At 48.5% G+C, this 23209-nt stretch overlaps 1 protein-coding gene across 1 annotated transcript; it reads right to left on the bottom strand.

Moving 5' to 3' along the window:
- Positions 1-29: 29 nt before the first annotated feature.
- LOC123732752 (retinitis pigmentosa 1-like 1 protein) lies at positions 30-22901 on the bottom strand (the record flags this gene model as incomplete). Its single annotated transcript, XM_045712036.1, has 9 exons — positions 22463-22901; positions 11539-11800; positions 11252-11424; positions 10380-10608; positions 8477-8607; positions 8264-8373; positions 7560-7897; positions 2214-7436; positions 30-425 (listed from the first exon to the last, which is right to left on the bottom strand). Coding segments are annotated over exons 2-9 (6843 nt in total), but the record flags the coding sequence as incomplete, so codon positions are not given.
- Between the last annotated feature and the right edge of the window lie 308 nt (positions 22902-23209).

Below are 23209 nucleotides of genomic sequence, written 5' to 3' on the forward strand. Positions count from 1 at the left end.
TCTCCTTCCTCTGTCTCTCCTGCCTCCCCTCTCTCTGTCTCTCCTGCCTCCCCCTCCTCTATCTCTCCTGCCTCCCCCTCCCCTCCCTCTTCCTCTCCCTCTGCTATGGGAGTGATGTCACCCGCTGTTTCATCTGGTTTGCCTTTCCCAGAACCCCCCGACCCAGCTGAGCCAATGCTCAGGTCCACACCAGAGTCTTTCAACCTCTCCTTCCCCTCTTCCTCTCCCTCTTTCCCCTTCCCGGGGTTGGGCTTAGACAGCCACAGTGACTCTAGTATATCCATGACCTCTTGGTATCGCTGGTCCCTGTCAGGGCTTGGAGCTGCAGCTGAAAGAGAGGGCGGGTCGATGAGCTGCAGCTGGGCCAGACAGTCCAGCAGACCTTTAGCAGAGGAGCTCAGTCTGCGTCCATACACAGGACTTATCTAGAGTAAAGGGATAGAATTAGGAATAAATTGTATGAATTTATTTATTTTTTTCTCTCCCTGAAAGTCATACAACCATGACTATGACACAATAAAAGTATGAAATTAATAATAGTTTAAAAGTATGAAGTATATAAGTAAAACTATAAAGTATACTGCTCAAAAAAAATAAAGGGAACACTTAAACAACACAATGTAACTCCAAGTCAATCACACTTCTGTGAAATCAAACTGTCCACTTAGGAAGCAACACTGATTGACAATAAATTTCACATGCTGTTGTGCAAATGGAATAGACAACAGGTGGAAATTATAGGCAATAAGCAAGACACCCCCAATAAAGGAGTGGTTCTGCAGGTGGAGACCACAGACCACTTCTCAGTTCCTATACTTCCTGGCTGATGTTTTGGTCACTTTTGAATGCTGGCGGTGCTTTCACTCTAGTGGTAGCATGAGACGGAGTCTACAACCCACACAAGTGGCTCAGGTAGTGCAGCTCATCCAGGATGGCACATCAATGCGAGCTGTGGCAAGAAGGTTTGCTGTCTGTCAGCGTAGTGTCCAGAGCATGGAGGTGCTACCAGGAGACAGGCCAGTACATCAGGAGACGTGGAGGAGGCCGTAGGAGGGCAACAACCCAGCAGCAGGACCGCTACCTCCGCCTTTGTGCAAGGAGGAGCAGGAGGAGCACTGCCAGAGCCCTGCAAAATGACCTCCAGCAGGCCACAAATGTGCATGTGTCTGCTCAAACGGTCAGAAACAGACTCCATGAGGGTGGTATGAGGGCCCGACGTCCACACCGTGCAGGACGTTTGGCATTTGTCAGAGAACACCAAGATTGGCAAATTCGCCACTGGCGCCCTGTGCGCTTCACAGATGAAAGCAGGTTCACACTGAGCACGTGACAGAGTCTGGAGACGCCGTGGAGAACATTCTGCTGCCTGCAACATCCTCCAGCATGACCGGTTTGGCGGTGGGTCAGTCATGGTGTGGGGTGGCATTTCTTTGGGGGGCTGCACAGCCCTCCATGTGCTCGCCAGAGGTAGCCTGACTGCCATTAGGTACCGAGATGAGATCCTCAGACCCCTTGTGAGACCATATGCTGGTGCAGTTGGCCCTGGGTTCCTCCTAATGCAAGACAATGCTAGACCTCATGTGGCTAGAGTGTGTCAGCAGTTCCTGCAAGAGGAAGGCATTGATGCTATGGACTGGCCCACCCGTTCCCCAGACCTGAATCCAACTGAGCACATCTGGGACATCATGTCTCGCTCCATCCACCAACGCCACGTTGCACCACAGACTGTCCAGGAGTTGGCAGATGCTTTAGTCCAGGTCTGGGAGGAGATCCCTCAGGAGACCATACGCCACCTCATCAGGAGCATGCCCAGGCGTTGTAGGGAGGTCATACAGGCACGTGGAGGCCACACAGACTACTGAGCCTGATTTTGACTTGTTTTAAGGACATTACATCAAAGTTGGATCAGCCTGTAGTGTGGTTTTCCACTTTAATTTTGAGTGTGACTCCAAATCCAGACCTCCATGGGTTGATAAATTGGATTTCCATTGATTATTTTTGTGTGATTTTGTTGTCAGCACATTCAACTATGTAAAGAAAAAAGTATTTAATAAGATTATTTCTTTCATTCAGATCTAGGATGTGTTGTTTAAGTGTTCCCTTTATTTTTTTGAGCAGTGTATATAACCCTATGAGAAAAAGAGTTGGAAAATACCTATACTTTTCACTGGAAAGTAAAAGTATACCGGGAAAAGTCTAGAAACAGGAAATACCTCGGGTAGGGAGCTGCATCGGCCCAGTGTAGGGCTCAGTAGAACCTTCATTACTGCCACAGATGAGTGGCAGCTCCGAGGCAGCTCTGATTCTTTACTGAGGAACAGGTGGCGAGGACAAGCGGAAGTGATGTCATTGGCGGGCGGGTCTGGGTCAGGGCAGAAGCCAGCGCACTCGGAGCACTCTCCCCCCTCTTCTCTTCCCTCCTCCCTCTCTTCTTTTTCTTCCTTCTCTTCCTCCACTGCTGCTCCCTCCTCCTCTCCCCTCTCTTCCTCCTCCTCTTCCTCTAGGTGCTCTGCAGCCTCCTTAACTTCCTCTTCCACTTCCTGTTGTCCTGGTTCAGCTGTGTTCTCCTGTTCCTCTTCCTGTTGTCCTGGTTCAGCTGTGTTCTCCTGTTCCTCTTCCTCTTCCTGTTGTCCTGGTTCAGCTGTGTTCTCCTGTTCCTCTTCCTCTTCCTGTTGTCCTGGTTCAGCTGTGTTCTCCTGTTCCTCTTCCTCTTGTCCTGGTTCAGCTGTGTTCTCCTGTTCCTCTTCCTCTTCCTGTTGTCCTGTTTCAGTTGTGTTCTCCTGCTTCAATTCCTCTTCCTGTTGTCCTGTTTCAGCTGTGTTTTCCTGCTCCACTTCCTCTTCCTGATGTCTTGTTTCAGCCGTGTTCTCCTGCTCCAGCACTGTGGTCTCAACTGGTTCTTGTTTCTCCGTAGTCTCCTCTCCTCCCTGTCCCTCTGTTTCCCCTCCTTTCTCCACTGCTTCTTCTCCTTCTTCTTCTGTCTCCTCAATTCCCTTGTTCATCTCGTCTTCAGGGTTATCCATGCCGCCGTCGGCAGGTATGCCTCTCAGCCAATCACTGACAACGTCGTTGGGCAAGGTGTTAGGCAGACAGAGGGGATCCAGCTCATCTAACTCTGCCTCTTCCTGTTTGGGTTTCCTGCTCCTCTGGCTCTGTCCACTCTTCCCACTCTCAGTGAGGCTAACCTTTGACCCTGTAGGGCTGGAGGGGCGCAAGGCGGCCATGTTCCCCTTGAGCAGGTCAGCAGCTGACAGGAACTGGGAGAGGAGGCTGTCACTGATGCTGGCCGTCTCCAATTGAATGGTGGTACTGGGGGACAGGGAGGGAGGGTCTCTCGCTCGCGGTGACTTTGGTCTGGAATTCCTTTCTATCACCGTCTTCACAGAGCGAACGCTGCCTGTGTCACTCTGAGCTTTGACTCTGTGACCTTGCCCTTTCACTTGTAGGAAGTCGGAGGCGCTTGTATTTGGACTCTCCTCCTCCTGGGCATCGCTGGCCTTCTCAACTTTCACCTTTGACCTGGTGGAGCGGGCGGAGGAAGCAGACGCAGGCCTGGAGTCTCCAGCTGCTTTAGCAGGGATCTTAGAGCGCACGCTGGACGCTTTCTCCCCTGTGACATCATTTCTGACGTCATCAATTCTGTCTGCAGCCTTGCAGGCGGCTTGACTTTGAGACTGTTCATTGGCTGTCTCGGTGGTGGCAGGCAGTGTTTGATTGGTAGGTTTAGCGCTGGTCTGTGATGTTCTGGAGAGGGGTCTGGTAGGGGAGGAATCTGCTTTACATTTGAGTTTTGTGCTCATGGTAGATTTCACACTGCCTGTCTCAAGGTCATCTCCTGTAGTGCTGGGGACAGGTCTAACACCTCTCTCACCTCTCTCTTTTTTCAGGTGCGGAAACATACTTCTGTTACTTCCATTAGACTTATTAGATGTACTGGACTTAGCTGAGATGTGAGATTTTGCCGACATGGCGCTAGCTGGTCTCTCCTCTGTTTTCTCTCCCTCACGGTCAAACTCTGTTGTTTCAATGGCAGGGACGTCTGCTGTTTTAGGTGCTGGAGAGACCGCTCTAGTACTTCCACTATTACAGGTGGACTTGTGAGACCTGCTGGACTTTGCTGAAACGTTGGATTTAGTCGACATGGCACTCGCTGGTCTCTCTGTCCCCTCTCCCTTCTCGTCTCCTCCGGTGGTCTCAACAACAGGGACATCAGCTGGCGTTTTAGCCCTCCTACTACTGCTGGACTTATGAGACCTGGTGGACTTGTCAGAGGTGGTGGATTTAGCTGACATGGCACTAGCTGGTCTCTCAGATTTCTCTTCCTCTTTGTCTCCCTGCTCTTTTTCACCTGTCGTCTCAATAGCGGGAATATCTTGAGCCGCTGGAGAGACCGCTCTAGTACTTCCATTAGAGGTGGACCTGTTAGACCTGCTGGACTTTGCTGAAGTGTTAGATTTAGCTGACATGACACTGGCTGCTCTCTCTTTCTCCTCTCCGACCTCGTCTCCTCCTGTTGTTTCAATAACAGGGACATCGGCTGGTTTAGAGCTTGGAGTCTCAGCCCTCCTGCTGCAGGTAGATTTATGAAGCCTGCTGGACTTGACTGAAGCACTGGTTTTAGCTGAGATGGCGCTCACTGGTCTCTCCTTTGTGTCTCCAGCAACAATTGTATCATCAACCGCCTCCTCTCCCCCTGTCGTCGTAATAACAGGGATGTTTTTAGTCCCTGGTGTCTCAGCCCTGACATTCCTAGTGCAGGTAGACTTGTGGGATCTGCTGGACTTTGCTGAAGCACTGGTTTTAGCGGACATGGTGCTCGCTGCTCTCTCTCCCTCCTCATCTACAGCAGAAGCTGGTACCTCTGGTGAGTTGGGAGAAGGGGCACGTTCAGCTGGTGAGTTGGGGGAAGAGGTGCGTTCTGCTTTGCTGCAGGTGGACTTATGAGATCTGCTAGACTTCACTGTTGTTTCAATAGCCAGGATGTTAGCCCCTTTAAAGCTGGAAGAGACAACCCTCTCTGAAGGTTTGGTAGACTTATGAGATCTGCTAGACTTAACTGAAGCGTTCATTTTAGCTGGCATGGTGCTCGCCTGTCTCTCCTCTGTGTCTCCTGCAGCAGCAGATCCATTCTCATCTCCTTCTGTTGTTTCAATAGCAGGGATGTCTTTAGCAACAGGTGTCTCAGCCCTAACACTCCTACTACAGGTAGACTTGTGAGACCTGCTAGACCTGACAGAAGCCCTGATTTCACCTGACATGGATGCTCTCTGTTCCTCTGTGTTCTCTGCTGGATCGTTGACTGGCGTTTCACAAGCGGCTGGCTTTGGAGAGGTAGCTTTACGGGTAGACTTATGGGACCTGCTGGACTTTGCTGAATCACTGGTTTTAGTTGACCTGGCGCTCGCTGCTCTCTCCTCTCCCTCCTCATCTACACCAGGTTCAGTTTCTGGTGCCTCTGCGTTGGGGGAAGGGGCCTGTTCTGCTTTGCTGTAGGTGGACCTGCTGGACTTTGCTGAGAGGTTAGATTTAGCTGACATGGAGCTCTCTGCTCTCTCCTCTGTTTTCTCACCCTCTTCTTCCTCTTCACCTTCACCTGTTGTCTCAATATCAGGGAGTTCAGGTGTGTCAGAGCTCACAGAAGCAGCCCTAACACTCTGACTAAAGGTAGACTTATGACATCTGTTGCTCTTTGCTGAAACACTGGTTTTATCTGACATAACACTGGCTTCTCTGTCCTCTGTCTCTGCTGCTCCTGTATCCTCAGCAGCTTCTGGTTCTGATCTGGGAGATGCTGCCCTCTCTGAAACTTTTGTGGACCCATCTGTTTTGCTACAGGTGGACTTATGAGACCTGCTAGACTTGGCTGAGAGGTTTGATTTAGTAGACATGGCACTTGCTGGTCTCTCCTCTCCCACCTCGTCAGTAGCTGGTGCCTCTGGTAAGTTGGGGGAAGGCGCCCGTTCAGATTTTCTGCCGTAGGACTTATGGGACCTGTTGGACTTTACTGAGAGGTTACATTTAGCTGACATGGCACTTGCTGGTCTCTGCTCTCTTCTCTCTTCCACTTCTCCCTCTCCCTCCATCTCTTCCTCCATGTCTGCAAGGGATTCTGAAGCCTTAGACTTATGGGAGGTTCTGGAGTTCCTGCCCTTGACTGAAGAGAAGGATTTGGCTGAGAGGGCACTGGTTGCTCTCTCCTCTTTCTCCCCCGCTTCTCTCTTCTCGCCAACCTCCACCTCTCCCTCCTTCCCTGCATCCTCTCCCTCCTCGGGCAGAGACAGATGTGACATTCTGCTGGCTGCTCGGCCCTCTTGGTAGTAGTGGGTACAGTTGGACCTGTTGGTCCTCTGAGAAAAACCGGACTCATCTGAGCCACCCGAGAGTCCGCTCCCTGACCTCTCCTCTTCACATTTAGATCGCTGTGACCTCTGTGAAGGGCAGGATGCAGGGCTGGACCTATGGTCACACCCGCTACAGTGAGGACACACAGTGGACCCCATAGACCCCACTGACCCACCCGATCCCCCGGAGAGACCGGTGTGAGTGGACATTACGCTGACTGCCCTCTCCTCCTCATCATCTTCATCATCTCCCTCCTCTGAAGCCACAGGGGTTGTGATTCTATTGAAGGTTCTAGATCTGTGGGAGGCGTGGCTGTCCGCCCTCTCCTGGTCGGCCTGAGGGGTGACTTCTCCACCACGGCAGGAACACGAGTGACAAGAGCGCCGGGAGGAGGCTCTGCTAGCCCTCTCCTCACCCATGTCACACCCTTCCTCTCCCCCCTCTCCCCTCTCCTCTCGCTGTGGGGTAGGAGCAGGGCTGTGTTTCCTGCTCCTGGAGGAATTGGACAAGTGGCTGGGAGGTCGCGGAGTCAAAGGGAGCGGTTGTGGGGGATTGTTGCTATGGCAGCAGCGTGAGGCGCTGGGCGGGAGGGCATCCACATCTTCCTGAAGCGCCTGGAGTACGTGGGAGGAGCTAGATAGAGGACGCTCCTCCACCTGGTTGTCTGTGGCACTCAGATTGAGCTCGCTGCGGCTGCAGCTGCGGCTGACTGTACACACCTCTACCATCCCTCCATCCCTCTCCACCTCCACCCGACGCTGTACCTCCTCCCTGACGCAGCACTCCTGGACAACCCTTCCGGGCTCTGAACCCTCCTTGTGCATCGCCCGTCTCCTCACCACCCTGCTGGAGCGGCAGGAGGAGGAGGAGCTAGAAGAGTGGATGTGTCTAACCCTGGAATGGGAGTGCTTAGAGGTCTGGATGTGGGCGGGGTTTTCCCAGAGGTCATACTCCGGGTCAGGTCTCTGGTAGCAGCAGGCACAGCGGGGCTGTGGCTCCTTCAGGGAGCGCTGTGGAGGCTTGGGGGCGTAGTCGGCATCTTCAGCAACACAAAAAGCGTAGTCAGGGTCCGAGCAGCTTTCCGATTGGCCCTGCTATAGGAAACATAATGATAACAATAGATTTTATTTGTAAAGCACCTTACTGAAACGAATAAAAACATATAAAAAACTGGAGTAATATAAAACAAGAACTCAAAAAGGCATATCAAAGTGTACCTGTAGGTAGCAGGGCTGGGCTTCCCTGAGCGGACAGCAGTCATTGGTCAGAGAGTCAGAGGGAGACTTCTTAATCTCCGTGGACCACTGAAGCGTCTCATCGTTGTGGAGATTGAACCGCACCCTCATCTCCACAGACAGGCTGCCATCTTTGTTCACCAGCACACGTTTCTCTATGTCATCGTTCAGCACCGCCTCCCTGCCGCTGTGGGAGTGGGGACAAGTGCTGAGGCCGTTAGCGTAGGACTTCTCAGAGGAGAGAGAGAAACGGGTGGAGCGGTTTGAAGAGTCTAAACGAGGATGGATGATGCTCTTCTTAGTCTCCAGACCAAAGTTCACTACCAGGAGAGAGAGAGAGAGGGGGAGAGAGAGAGAGAGAGAGAGAGCGAGGGGGGAGAGAGAGAGAGAGAGAGCGAGGGAGGGAAAGAGAGAGAGAGCGAGGGAGAGAGGGAAAGAGAGAGAGAGCGAGAGAGAGAGAGAGAAATATAGGGAGGAAAGAGAGAGAGAGAGAGAAATAGGGAGGAAAGAGAGAGAGAGGGAGGGAAAGAGAGGGAGAGAGGGAGGGAAAGGTAGAGCGCAGGGGTGTGTGTGTGGGAAAAAAAATGAAAGGAAACAAAACAGAGAGGAAATATTAGTCGCCATGTTCACTGGATATTCAACAGTAACACACACTACCACTCACAGACAAACACATCACGACCTACCGTTCTTCTTGTTGTCGTGTCCCTCGCTGCAGACACTAGACCGTGACCCTTTTCCGTTACCAGGTGAGCGGGCTCCAGTACCGGGGGAGCGGGCCCCGTTTCCAGTTGACCTTGGTCAATCAATCAATAAACCAATCAATCAAAATGGAATAGAATAGAATAGAAATGAATAGAAGATATTCAAATAGAATAGCAGTGTTTCTATAAACTAACCGCGTCCCCAGTCCAGGAAGTTTCTCCTCAGAGCTCTTGGTTACGTACTCCAGCAGCAGAGGTCTGAAGGGCTCTCGACCCACACACACCAACACACCTGGACACGTCATCAGGCTCTGTGCACTGTCAATCTACACTCGCACACACACACACGCACGCACGCACACACACACACACACACACACACGTAAGTGCGTATAAACTTTAACACACCTGGGCATGTCAGGCTCTGTACAGTACACACACACCCCCCCCAACACACCACACACTCCCATCCCCCCTCCCCAAGACACTACACACTCCCATCCCCCCTCCCCAACACACTACACACTCCCATCCCCCCTCCCCAACACACTACACACTCCCATCCCCCCTCCCCAAGACACTACACACTCCCACCCCCCTCCCCAACACACTACACACTCCCATCCCCCCTCCCCAAGACACTACACACTCCCATCCCCCTCCCCAACACACTACACACTCCCATCCCCCTCCCCAATACACTACACACTCCCATCCCCCCTCCCCAACACACTACACACTCCCATCCCCCCCAAGACACTACACACTCCCATCCCCCCTCCCCAAGACACTACACACTTCAGCCTTACCTCCCTCCCATCCCCCCCCAGCCTTACCTCCTCCCTCCCATCCCCCCTCCAGCCTTACCTCCCTCCCATCCCCCCTCCAGCCTTACCTCCCTCCCAACCCCACTCCAGCCTTACCTCCCTCCCATCCCCCCTCCAGCCTTACCTCCCTCCCATCCCCCCTCCAGCCTTACCTCCCTCCCATCCCCCCCTCCAGCCTTACCTCCCTCCCATCCCCCCCTCCAGCCTTACCTCCCTCCCATCCCCCCTCCAGCCTTACCTCCCTCCCATCCCCCCTCCAGCCTTACCTCCCTCCCATCCCCCCCTCCAGCCTTACCTCCCTCCCATCCCCACCTCCAGCCTTACCTCCCTCCCATCCCCACCTCCAGCCTTACCTCCTCCCTCCCATCCCACCTCCAGCCTTACCTCCTCCCCCCCCATCCCCCCTCCAGCCTTACCTCCCTCCCATCCCCCCTCCAGCCTTACCTCCTCCCTCCCATCCCCCCTCCAGCCTTACCTCCTCCCTCCCATCCCCCTCCAGCCTTACCTCCCTCCCATCCCCCCTCCAGCCTTACCTCCCTCCCATCCCCCCCCAGCCTTACCTCCTCCCTCGCATCCCCCCCAGCCTTACCTCCTCCCTCCCATCCCCCCCTCCAGCCTTACCTCCCTCCCATCCCCACCTCCAACCTTACCTCCCTCCCATCCCCACCTCCAGCCTTAACTCCTCCCTCCCATCCCACCTCCAGCCTTACCTCCTCCCCCCCATCCCCCCTCCAGCCTTACCTCCCTCCCATCCCCCCTCCAGCCTTACCTCCTCCCTCCCATCCCCCCCTCCAGCCTTACCTCCTCCCTCCCATCCCCCTCCAGCCTTACCTCCTCCCTCCCATCCCCCCTCCAGCCTTACCTCCTCCCTCCCATCTCCCCTCCAGCCTTACCTCCTCCCTCCCATCCCCCCTCCAGCCTTACCTCCTCCCTCCCATCCCCCCTCCAGCCTTACCTCCTCCCTCCCATCCCCCCCTCCAGCCTTACCTCCCTCCCATCCCCCCTCCAGCCTTACCTCCTCCCTCCCATCCCCCTCCAGCCTTACCTCCTCCCTCCCATCCCCCCCAGCCTTACCTCCCTCCCATCCCCCCTCCAGCCTTACCTCCCTCCCATCCCCCCCAGCCTTACCTCCCTCCCATCCCCCCCAGCCTTACCTCCCTCCCATCCCCCTCAGCCTTACCTCCCTCCCATCCCCCCTCCAGCCTTACCTCCCTCCCATCCCCCCCCAGCCTTACCTCCCCTCCCCCAACACACCACACTACCAGATGTACCTTGCGTCCCTCCAGTGTGTATAATTTCCTGACGTGACACTGCATCAGTTCTGAGATGTCTTCCAGAAACACTCGGAGGCTCCGGGTCGAGCGGCGGTTCAGAACCACACTCCTCCTCACCGCAGGGTCGCTGTTTCTGACCAATAGGATGCGCCGCTGCCGTGTAGGGGTGTGGCTTGGAGCAGTGGGAGGGCAAGGGTCTTTTGCTGGTCGCTGTGGCACTCGGCGGCTGTAGTGGGACACACACACCGTGAACACGCCCGCACCGTGAACACGGGCACCGTGAACATGCCCACCGTGAACACGCCCGCACCGTGAACACGCCCGCACCGTGAACACGCGCACCGTGAACACGCCCGCACCGTACACCAGTGGAGGCTCCTCAGAGGAGGAAGGGGAGGACCATCCTCCTCAGTGAATTTCATAAAAATAAAAATAGTGAAACATTTAAAAACATTATCCTTTTTTAGATAAAACTAAACTATATACATTCACATTTCACCAAATAATTTATGAAAACCCTGTTTTACAATAAAGGTCAACAGCCCCTGTCTGTCAGCATGATTACTCACATCTTTCTCTCGATCCCTGTGCACCTACGTTGTAAACTTTCATTCATAGGCTAGGTTGTAGCAACCTCATGATGGGTATAGGGACAATTAGAGTATCATGTAGTAGCCTAAACCTATCGATGTTACATTGAACTGGGTGAATGGAATATGAATGACAGTCATCCAATATGCTGTAATAGAAATAAGGCCATGTTCATAAAAAAATGATAATCGTCCTCCTTCATCTTAAACGTCCCCTGAAAGTCACTGCCAATACACATGATAAACAACATACACACAGATATTCATACAAACACTCACCTGGGGTAGTGCCAGAGGGCGGGCCGTTTGCCAGCCAGCTCCATGTTGATTGGTTTAGCCTGCCGTCTGTCAGAGCAGAGGTAACACCCCCCATCCTCCAGCTGCTCTAGATGTTTAATACTGTGGATCCCTCTGGGGGTGGTGACCGTGCGTACCCCAAATGGCAGGGGCACCTACACACAGATACACGTTTAGGTTCAGCGCCATGTCAGAGGTTTAATGTGTGTGTGTGTGTGTGTGTGTGTGTGTGTGTGTGTGTGTGTGTGTGTGTGTGTGTGTGTTCTGACCTTCTGCGACAGGTCGTCCAGTAGTGCGTCAAAGCATTTGAAGCTGCGTTTGTGGACCGCCATCCTCACACCTGCAAACTTATCGTCGCCTCTCTTGTAGAAGGTGATTCGCTTAGCTGGTGGCGCGGCGATCACATGGGAGAGGTGAGAGGCGGAGGGTGGCTGCAGGGGGAGAGGGAGGGGGGAGCCATCTTCAGACTGGGATCCATGGGGGTCCCACAAACCTGCTGGAGCCGACTGCATGCTGCCCTCTCACATACACCTAGAGAGAACACACACACACACACACACACACACACACACACACACACACACACACACACACACACACACACACACACACACACACACACACACACACACTGTCAACACATAACCCACTTAACACACACAGGCTTGGGAATGAAAAACAGCAACCGCCCAAATCCTGGATGTAGATAAGCTGTCCAGAGCACCTGGCACAAAGCACCTGACACAGAGCACCTGGCACAGAGCACCTGGCACAGAGCAGCTGACACAGAGCAGCTGACACAGAGCAGCTGACACAGAGCACCTGACACAGAGCACTTGACACAGAGCACCTGACACAGAGCACCTGACACAGAGTAGCTATCCATAGTAGCTGACACAGAGCAGCTATCCAGAGCTGCTGACCAGAGTAGATAACCTATACACATGACTGTGACTGGCTGTGGATATGACTGAATGTATTCAGGGTATAGACTGCCCATATCACTTGATGTTTGGGCGTAGCCCTTGGCCACCAATAGAGGACCACAATGGAAACAAGTCTCTTGACTTTTGAGTGTATCCTCTGCAATTTTTTGTATGTATCTGTTGCCTGGTGTGACATTTTTATATCTTAAATTGTACAAATAAAATATTCAGCCACCAGATGATTGTTAATTAGTCTCAGACTGGTCAATAGTTTAATACTTTATAACTTATTGATGTATCACGATGGTACCAAACTCTCTATTTAAGCTCTGAGGAACATAGACTCCTATAAAACATGAAAGGAACACAGAATCCTATAAAACATGAAAGGAACACAGAATCCTATAACACAGAATCCTATAAAACATGAAAGGAACACAGAATCCTATAAAACATGAAAGGAACACAGAATCCAATAAAACATGAAAGGAACACAGAATCCTATAAAACATGAAAGGAACACAGAATCCTATAAAACATGAAAGGAACACAGAATCCTATTAAACAAGAAAGGAACACAGAAACAGGTGTGTATCCTGGATGAAAGTAACAAGGTAAAGAGGTAGGATTCCCAGGCAGGCTATGTTTAAAGAAGTGTCTCTGTTGGTCGGACAATCCTATTTGGAACAGACTGTAAACAGGTAGCAGCACATGCTGAGATCAGCCCTACCTGCCCATAACACATTACATAAAGCCTATTTACACAGGTCAAACATGCACGCACACGCACGCACACACAAAATGTACTCTCTGTAACACAATATTTGCTACAAAATAATTCAAATAGGCCTATAACATTATAATGTTTCCATATAGTTCCAAAATGAGCAGTACGTTAATTACCATAGTTTGCATTGTAGGAAACTATGGTAATTACCAATAATTGAAAAATGTAATCTATTTTCAATCAATTCTCAATAAACAAAAAAAGAATGAATTGAGCTATGAATTGAAAAAGTTTAAATTCTTTTCACTAAAAAAATTCATTTTAGATTCAAATCACTTCCTGATTTGACTGTCTTCAATTAGAATTGACCCCAACCCTGTTAAGTACATGGCGATTTGCAACCGTACCATTGATTGAGACTAAGGCATTGAGATTAAACTAGCTACAGGCTGGCCAGACAGTCTGGTAGAACAGATGGTTGAGTGTGTTGGACCACGGGGCTGGCACCACCAGGTGGTTGAGTGTGTCGGACCACGGGGCTGGCACCACCAAGTGGTTGAGTGTGTCGAACCACGGGGCTGGCACCACCAGGTGGTTGAGTGAGTCGGACCACGGGGCTGGCACCACCAGGTGGTTGAGTGTGTCGGACCACGAGGCTGGCACCACCAGGTGGTTGAGTGTGTTGGACCACGGGGCTGGCACCACCAGGTGGTTGAGTGTGTTGGACCACGGGGCTGGCACCACCAGGTGGTTGAGTGTGTTGGACCACAGGGCTGGCACCACCAGGTGGTTGAGTGAGTCGGACCACGGGGCTGGCACCACCAGGTGGTTGAGTGTGTTGGACCACGGGGCTGGCACCACCAGGTGGTTGAGTGTGTTGGACCACGGGGCTGGCACCACCAGGTGGTTGAGTGAGTTGGACCAAGGGGCTGGCACCACCAGGTGGTTGAGTGTGTTGGACCACGGGGCTGGCACCACCAGGTGGTTGAGTGTGTTGGACCACGGGGCTGGCACCACCAGGTGGTTGAGTGGGTTGGAATATGATGCTGGCACCACCAGGGTTGTAGGTTTGAATCTCACATGTGCTGCATATTCAATACATCTGTTAACTGTAAGACACTTTGAGAAAAAAATAACATTCTATTGAATTACACTTAAAGTGAAATAATCTGCTGTTTTAAAAGGTAATTTCCATGTAAAAGGACCCATGAGCACCAACATGTGGAGTTCATAAGAGAATGTCAAATTGGGTTATAAATGAAGAGTCTATATTTTTTAGGATTTTTTTATTTATTTAACCTTTATTTAACTAGGCAAGTCAGTCAAGAACAAATTGTTATTTACAATGACAGCCTAGGAACAGTGGGTTAACAGCCTTGTTCAGGGGCAGAACAACAGATGTTTTACCTTGTCAGCTCAGGGATTCGATCTTGCAACCTTCCGGTTACTAGTCCAACCTTCTAACCACTAGGCTACCTGAATTAAGGCATATATAATTGTTCTAACCATTTATCATCCTACAAAATGAAATATGGCTTAAGGCTTTGATTTTTGGTTAAACAGATGGAAAAGTGGTCTTAGAAAACATCTCCCAGAAAAAGTCTTAATACACGTTGAATGTTTTAAATGTTGAAGTAAAGACCCCCTGCCAACTAATATCAACCCTTAGTTTTGGATCATTTTTTTTCTGCCTTTCTGTAAATGTAAGCCTGTGCCTTGGAATTATGTTACCAAAGACCCACATACCTTTAAGATATTTTCCACATTTTATGATAATGAAAGTAACAAGTAAAAAGTTAGAGCTTTAAAGGGTTACAAAGGGTCGGAAACTTTCTGGTAAATTTCCAGAATTTTTCCAGAAATTTTCCATGGGAAGTTAAGCCCGGGAATTTTGCTTAAATTCATTTAAAAAAATGTGCTTGCAACAGTGAACTTTTTTTGGTGAGATAAACATAAGTCAATTCTAGGTCTGTGGCATATTTTGGTTAAACTATCCCCAATTCAATGGAATTGCAACCCTCTGCATGCGCAGTGCATTCTTCCATCACACATACAGCTGATTCTCAAGATCTTGCACACGAATGAGATGCTATTGAGTCCACATTACTACACTGTCTGAGCCAAGGACTACATGCTTTCTGGTAAGTTTTGATTACAATACTGGGTGGGGTGAATATATTTTATATGACATACATAATTTTTTGTAAACTAGTAAATAGTAGCCTACAGCAAAGTGTGTTTAAATCTACTAAATCTAACTAACAATTTCTGCTAGTTAGTTTTTGCTACCATGTGGCTTTTAGCTTGCTTGAGCCTGCTAACTGAAGAGTGTTAATTCACCTGTTTCCATACATGTTTCATTTTAAAACATGTATCTTACAAAGGAGTTGTTTAATCTAACTGCTTAACTATTTATCTGTACATGGAAATTATATATTTTTTTTTACAAATGTTTTTCTAATCTTTATAGGAAAATGCCATGCCATCTGATGTGTGGAGACATGTTACTTACTGCAGCTAATGTAGAAGGAAAAGCTGTGTACATTTGCAAATACTGTGCCAAATCATATATGTAGAATGCAACAAAGATGCAGAATCATCTGACCAAGTGCATAAAGTTCCCTCAGCGCTCTCAACAAGCAACCTCTGACAAAAGTCGCTCTACTTCTATTCGAGGTGAAAATGATGAATCAGACACCTTATCGATAGCAACAACTCATGGTCCTCCTGGAATCAGATGTTTTTTTGACTCAATGGAGGAATGTAGTCAGAGAAATGCTGATGAATGTCTTGCTCGAGCTGTGTATGCAACTGGTTCACCTCTGATGCTCACAGGCAATGTTTATTGGAAGATATTTCTGAATGTTCTTCGCCCAGCATACACCCCTCCAACCAGACATGTTTCATCTATTCATTTGCTGGATGCAGAGTTCAACAGAGTTCAAGTGAAGGTCAAGCAAATCATAGAGAATGCAGACTGTATTGCAATCATCTCTGATGGGTGGTCGAATGTTCGTGGGCAAGGAATAATTAACTACATCATCTCCACCACTCAACCAGTATTGTACAAGAGCACAGACACAAGGGACAACAGACACACCGGTCTCTACATTGCAGATGAGCTGAAGGCAGTCATCAATGACCTTGGACCACAGAAGGTATTTGCACTGGTGACAGACAATGCTGCGAACATGAAGGCTGCTTGGTCTAAAGTGGAGGAGTCCTACCCTCACATCACACCCATTGGCTGTGCTGCTCATGCATTTAATCTGCTCCTCAAGGACATCATGGCACTTAAAACAATGGATACACTCTACAAGAGAGCCAAGGAAATGGCTAGGTATATGAAGGGTCATCTACCTCACCAAGCAAAGTGAGAAGAATAAGAGCACCACATTGAAGCTGCCCAGCAACACCCGTTGGGGTGGTGTTGTCATGATGTTTGACAGTCTCCTGGAGTGGAAGGAGTCTCTCCAAGAAATGGCCATATCACAGTCTGACGATATGGACAGCCCCATCAAGAGGATCCTCCTGGATGATGTATTTTGGGAGAGAGTGCTAAGCAGCCTGAAACCTATAGCAGTAGTCATTGCACAGATTGAGGGAGACAAAGACATCCTGTCTGATGTTCAGACTCTGCTTGCAGATGTAAGAGAAGAAATCCATACTGCCCTGCCCACTTCACTGTTGCTCCAAGCAGAGGAAACTGCAGTTCTGAAATACATCAAAAAGCGTGAAGACTTCTGCCTGAAGCCCATACATGCCGCAGCGTACATGTTGGACCCCAAGTATGCTGGCAAGAGCATCCTGTCTGGTGCAGAGATTAACAAGGCCTATGGTGTCATCACTACCGTGTCTCGCCACCTTGGCCTGGATGAGGGCAAGGTTCTTGGCAGGCTGGCGAAGTACATCCAAGCAAGGGCTTTGGGATGGAGATGCAATATGGCAGTCGTAACAACATATCTCATCAGCCACCTGGTGGAAGGGACTTTGTGGATCTGAGGCTCTTTCCCCTGTTGCCTCCATCATCCTCCAAATCCCACCAACATCAGCTGCCTCAGAGCGCAACTGGTCCTTGTTTGTGAACACACACACACCAAAGCACGCAACAGGCTGACCAATACAAGGGTTGAAACATTGGTGGCCATTGGGGCAAATTTGATGCTTTTTGAGCCTGACAACGAGCCATCCTCAACAAGGTTGGAAAGTGACAGTGAAGATGAGACCTCAGAGTCTGATGTTCAAGAGGTGGACATTGAGGAGGTCCAGGGAGAAGACATGGAAGCCTGAGAGGAAGACAACCAAAGCTTTAGTTTCTAGACTATAATTTTACAGATTTTTTGGGAGATGCGATGGATCATTGGGGATCATTCAATATTCCCTTTCTTTTGTTGTTCAGTGAAATCATTCCATGTGAAGAGTCAACTAATTTAATTAAAGTTCAATTCGTAACTAAATTTTTTTTTTTTTTATTTCTATTGGAAGGATTTAATCATTTTCAATTATGTCTACTTATGATAAGGTAAAAGGTTTATGTTTCTGTCTCCATATGATATGGTAAATATATCCAATGCAAAAAACATCTACATTTAAATGGTTTTAATATTAATTCCCATATATTCCCATTAATTCCCATAGAAAGTTTCCACCTCTGAATATTTCCGAAAATGTGCAACCGTAGGTAGAGCGATCAATTAGTAAAGGTAGAGCTATCAATTCGTTACAGGGTTTTACGGATATAACCTTTTTTATGAATAATTAAATTATTACATTTCTGAAAAATCGGTAACGGAATTTCTGCAATTGAATTGGCTACAATGGGAAATCTTAGTAGACACAAAGCACAGTTGGGTTCACAAGTTTGGACAGCACAGTAGAGTACAGTAAAGGATAGTAGAGTTTAGTTCAGTACTGCACAGCACAGTACTGTACAGTAGAGTAGAGTTCAATAGAGTACACAGATGAGCAAACTAGAGTTGGGTACACTATAATGTGCTGTATTGTACTGTACTATACTCTACTATATTTTACTGTACTTTATTCTACTGATCTCTACTGTGCTGTACTGAACTCTACTGTTCTGTACTCTACTGTTCTGTGCTGTGCTCTACTGAACTGTTCTGAACTCTACTATTCTGAACTCTACTGTGCTGTACTGAAGTCTACTGTGCTGTGCTCTACTGTGCTGTTCTGAACTCTACTGTTCTGAACTCTACTGTTCTGAACTCTATTGTGCTCTACTGTGCTGTAGTTTGATGTCCAAACTGCGGACCAACCAAATTTGGTATTTTTGGCGGGTAAAGCTCATATAAAATAATAGCTAGCGTGTAGAATAAAAATCACATATGCAACGGAGGATATTACCTATATAGGATTCAAAAGGCACTCGAACATCTGAGCTATCTTTGGTGCATGTGCATGGTAACAGTTGAATAAGATGAGAAAAAGAAGAAACCTGCACACTGTTCTTGATGGTATCACTGTTCTTGATGGTATCACTGCTCTTGAAGGTATCACTGCTCTTGATAGTATCACTGCTCTTGATAGTATCACTGCTCTTGATGGTATCACTGCTCTTGATGGTATCACTGCTCTTGATGGTATCACTGCTCTTGATAGTATCACTGCTCTTGATGGTATCACTGCTCTTGATGGTATCACTGCTCTTGATGGTATCACTGCTCTTTTTTATTTATTTATTTTTTATTAATTTCACCTTTATTTAACCAGGTAGGCAAGTTGAGAACAAGTTCTCATTTACAATTGCGACCTGGCCAAAATAAAGCAAAGCAGTTCGACAACATACAACAACACAGAGTTACACATGGAGTAAAACAAACATACAGTCAATAATACAGTAGAAAAATAAGTCTATATACAATGTGAGCAAATGTGGTGAGATAAGGGAGGTAAAGGCAAAAAAAGGCCATGGTGGCAAAGTAAATACAATATTGCAAGTAAAACACTGGAATGGTAGATTTGTAGTAGAAGAAAGTGCAAAGTAGAAATAGAAATAATGGGGTGCAAAGGAGCAAAATAAATAAAATAAATAAATACAGTAGGGGAAGAGGTAGTTGTTTGGGCTAAATTATAGATGGGCTATGTACAGGTGCAGTGATCTGTGAGCTGCTCTGACAGCTGGTGCTTAAAGCTAGTGAGGGAGATAAGTGTTTCCAGTTTCAGAGATTTTTGTAGTTCGTTCCAGTCATTGGCAGCAGAGAACTGGAAGGAGAGACGGCCAAAGGAGGAATTGGCTTTGGGGGTGACCAGAGAGCTATACCTGCTGGAGCGCGTGCTACAGGTGGGTGCTGCTATGGTGACCAGTGAGCGGAGATAAGGGGGGACTTTACCTAGCAGGGTCTTGGAGATGACCTGGAGCCAGTGGGTTTGGCGACGATTATGAAGCGAAGGCCAGCCAACGAGAGCGTACAGGTCGCAGTGGTGGGTAGTATATAGGGCTTTGGTGACAAAACGGATGGCACTGTGATAGACTGCATCCAGTTTGTTGAGTAGGGTATTGGAGGCTATTTTGTAAATGACATCGCCGAAGTCGAGGATCGGTAGGATAGTCAGTTTTACGAGGGTATGTTTGGCAGCATGAGTGAAGGATGCTTTGTTGCGAAATAGGAAGCCAATTCTAGATTTAACTTTGGATTGGAGATGTTTGATGTGAGTCTGGAAGGAGAGTTTACAGTCTAACCAGACACCTAGGTATTTGTAGTTGTCCACATATTCTAAGTCAGAACCGTCCAGAGTAGTGATGCTGGACAGGCGGGCAGGTGCAGGCAGCGATCGGTTGAAGAGCATGCATTTAGTTTTACTTGTATTTAGGAGCAGTTGGAGGCCATGGAAGGAGAGTTGTATGGCATTGAAGCTCGTCTGGAGGGTTGTTAACACACTGTCCACAGAAGGACCAGAAGTATACAGAATGGTGTCGTCTGCGTAGAGGTGGATCAGAGAATCACCAGCAGCGAGAGCGACATCATTGATGTATATAGAGAAAAAAGTTGGCCCGAGAATTGAACCCTGTGGCACCCCCATAGAGACTGCCAGAGGCCCGGACAACAGGCCCTCTGATGTGACACACTGAACTCTATCAGAGAAGTAGTTGGTGAACCAGGCGATGCAATCGTTTGAGAAACCAAGGCTATTGAGTCTGCCGATGAGGATGTGGTGATTGACAGAGTCGAAAGCTTTGGCCAGGTCAATGAATACGGCAGCACAGTATTGTTTCTTATCGATGGCGGTTACGATATCGTTTAGGACCTTGAGCGTGGCTGAGGTGCACCCATGACCAGCTCTGAAACCAGATTGCATAGCGGAGAAGGTGTGGTGAGATTCGAAATGGTCGGTAATCTGTTTGTTGACTTGGCTTTCGAAGACCTTAGAAAGGCAGGGTTGGATGGATATAGGTCTGTAGCAATTGGGGTCAAGAGTGTCCCCTCCTTTGAAGAGGAGGATGACAGCAGCTGCTTTCCAATCTATGGGAATCTCAGACGACACGAAAGAGAGGTTGAACATGCTAGTAATAGGGGTTGCAATAATTTCGGCAGATAATTTAAGAAAGAAAAGGGTCCAGATTGTCTAGCCCGGCTGATTTGTAGGGGTCCAGATTTTGCAGCTCTTTCAGAACATCAGCTGAATGGATTTGAGAGAAGGAGAAATGGGGAAGGCTTGGGCGAGTAGCTGTGGGGGGTGCAGTGCTGTTGACTGCAGTAGGGGTAGCCAGGCGGAAAGCATGGCCAGCTGTAGAAAAATGCTTATTGAAATTCTCAATTATAGTGGGTTTATCGGTGGTGACAGAGTTTCCTATCCTCAGTGCAGTGGGCAGTTGGGAGGAGGTGTTCTTATTCTCCATGGACTTTACAATGTCCCAGAACCTTTTTGAATTTGTGTTGCAGGAAGCAAATTTCAGCTTGAAAAAGCTAGCCTTGGCTTTTCTAACTGCCTGTGTATATTGGTTTCTAACTTCCCTGAAAAGTTGCATATCACGGGGGCTGTTCGATGCTAATGCAGAACGCCACAGGATGTTTTTGTGTTGGTTAAGGGCAGTCAGGTCTGGGGAGAACCAAGGGCTATATCTGTTCCTGGTTCTACATTTTTTGAATGGGGCATGCTTATTTAAGATGGTGAGGAAGGCATTTTTTTTTAAATAACCAGGCATCCTCTACTGACGGGATGAGGTCAATATCCTTCCAGGATACCAGGGCCAGGTCGATTAGAAAGGCTTGCTCGCTGAAATGTTTCATGGAGCGTTTGACAGTGATGAGTGGAGGTCGTTTGACTGCTGACTGCTCTTGATAGTATCACCGCTCTTGATGGTATCACCGCTCTTGATGGTATCACCGCTCTTGATGGTATCACCGCTCTTGATGGTATCACCGCTCTTGATGGTATCACCGCTCTTGATGGTATCACCGCTCTTGATACAGTAGCGGGTTTATTTTTTTGTCTCATCTTATTCCTATTTAGAAGAGATTACTTTCATATCCATAATTATGGATTTATGTGTAGTACAGATCAGGGACTCATGATGAAATTTCGTTACCGGGTGAATTTACCACAGGTGGACTCCAATCAACTTGAGATTTTTCTACAAGGATGATCAATGGAAACAGGATGCGCCTGAGCTCAATTTCAAGTGCCATAGCAAAGGGTCTGAATACTTATGTAAATAAGGTATTTCTGTTTGTTATTTGTAATACATTTGCAAAAAAAAAAGTATGTTTTTCGCTTTGTCATTATGAAGTATTGTGATGTCATTATGGGGTATTGTGATGTCATTATGGTGTATTGTGTGTAGATTGATGAGGAAAACATGTAATGTAATCTCTCTCTCTCTCTCATCACAGGGCAGGAACTGTGACTTTATGACAACAGACATCCTCTGCCCCATATTCAGTGGCCTGACAGGAACATAATGGAGCCGTCCCAGAATGGAACAATAATGTGTACACTGTGTAGAAACTAGTTGGCCTAAAAACGGCCTGGGGATTAATACCAACAGGGGAATCTTCTCTTCCTCTGCTCAGCCTTTAATAGGTTACTTAATCCTACCTTTACCTGGAGTTATACAATCCTACACAGATAGACATGCAAACGCACCTGTTATTGTCTCTGTACCCGCTGAGTTAACTCATCAGAGATGACCATCTATAGATATTTTTAGTGGTTATGTGACCAAACCATATAAACATACATAGAAACATTTTGTGTTCATCTGTGGTTATATAACTAAAACCTAAACAGGTTTCACTACAGCAAAACACTACCTCCACATTCCACTGTTAAGACAGCAGAATAGATGGACCCAACAAGTGAATCTGAGACTACAATCGACTATCTACAGTACAGTCATCTTCCATCAAACACACACACACACACACACACACACACACACACACACACACACACACACACACACACACACACACACACACACACACACACACACACACACACACAGGTCTACCCTAACACTAACCACCACACACACACCTTTACGCACTAGAGCCCCTAACTTCCTGACATTCTACTCACATAGTCAGGAAACATGATCCAATCCGATAGAAGCAGTCTGAGGTGAATTCCTTCAAACTGCTCTGCATCTGGCTCCCATACTGTACCAGTGTCTGTGAGTGTTTGAGCTAGCCGTGTCTACCTGGACCAGTGTCTGTGTGTGTGAGTGTTTGAGCTAGCCGTGTCTACCTGGACCAGTGTCTGTGTGTGAGAGTGTTTGAGCTAGCCGTGTCTACCTGGACCAGTGTCTGTGTGTGAGAGCCGTGTCTACCGTCAGCCCACACACACTGTGGTTAGCGCCTGCAACAGGTTCCAACCCACTCCTGTAAGATGGCCGCTAGCTAATCAGACCTGGAGGGGAGGAGGGGGGAGGATAGAAAGCAAAGCCTCCTTAATCAGCTGAGATCTGGCAGGGTAATGGTGTTAGGGATAGGGTTAGGTTTAGGGATAGGGTAGGGTTAGGGTAGGCATAGGGTAAGGATAGTGATAGGATAGGGATAGGGTTAGGGTTAGGATAGGGATAGGGTAGGGTAGGGTTAGGGATAGGATAGGGTAGGGTTAGGATAGGGATAGGGAAAGGGTTGGGATAGGGTTAGGATAGGGTTAGGGATAGGGTTAGGATAGGGTTAGGGATAGGGTTAGGGCTAGGGATAGGGTTAGGATAGGGATAGGGTTAGGATAGGGTTAGGGATAGGGTTAGGATAGGATAGGGTTAGGGATAGGGTTAGGGCTAGGGATAGGGTTAAGGATAGGGTTAGGGCTAGGGTT

The sequence above is a fragment of the Salmo salar genome, chromosome ssa01, assembly GCF_905237065.1.
Source record: "Salmo salar chromosome ssa01, Ssal_v3.1, whole genome shotgun sequence".
Lineage (NCBI taxonomy): Eukaryota > Metazoa > Chordata > Actinopteri > Salmoniformes > Salmonidae > Salmo > Salmo salar.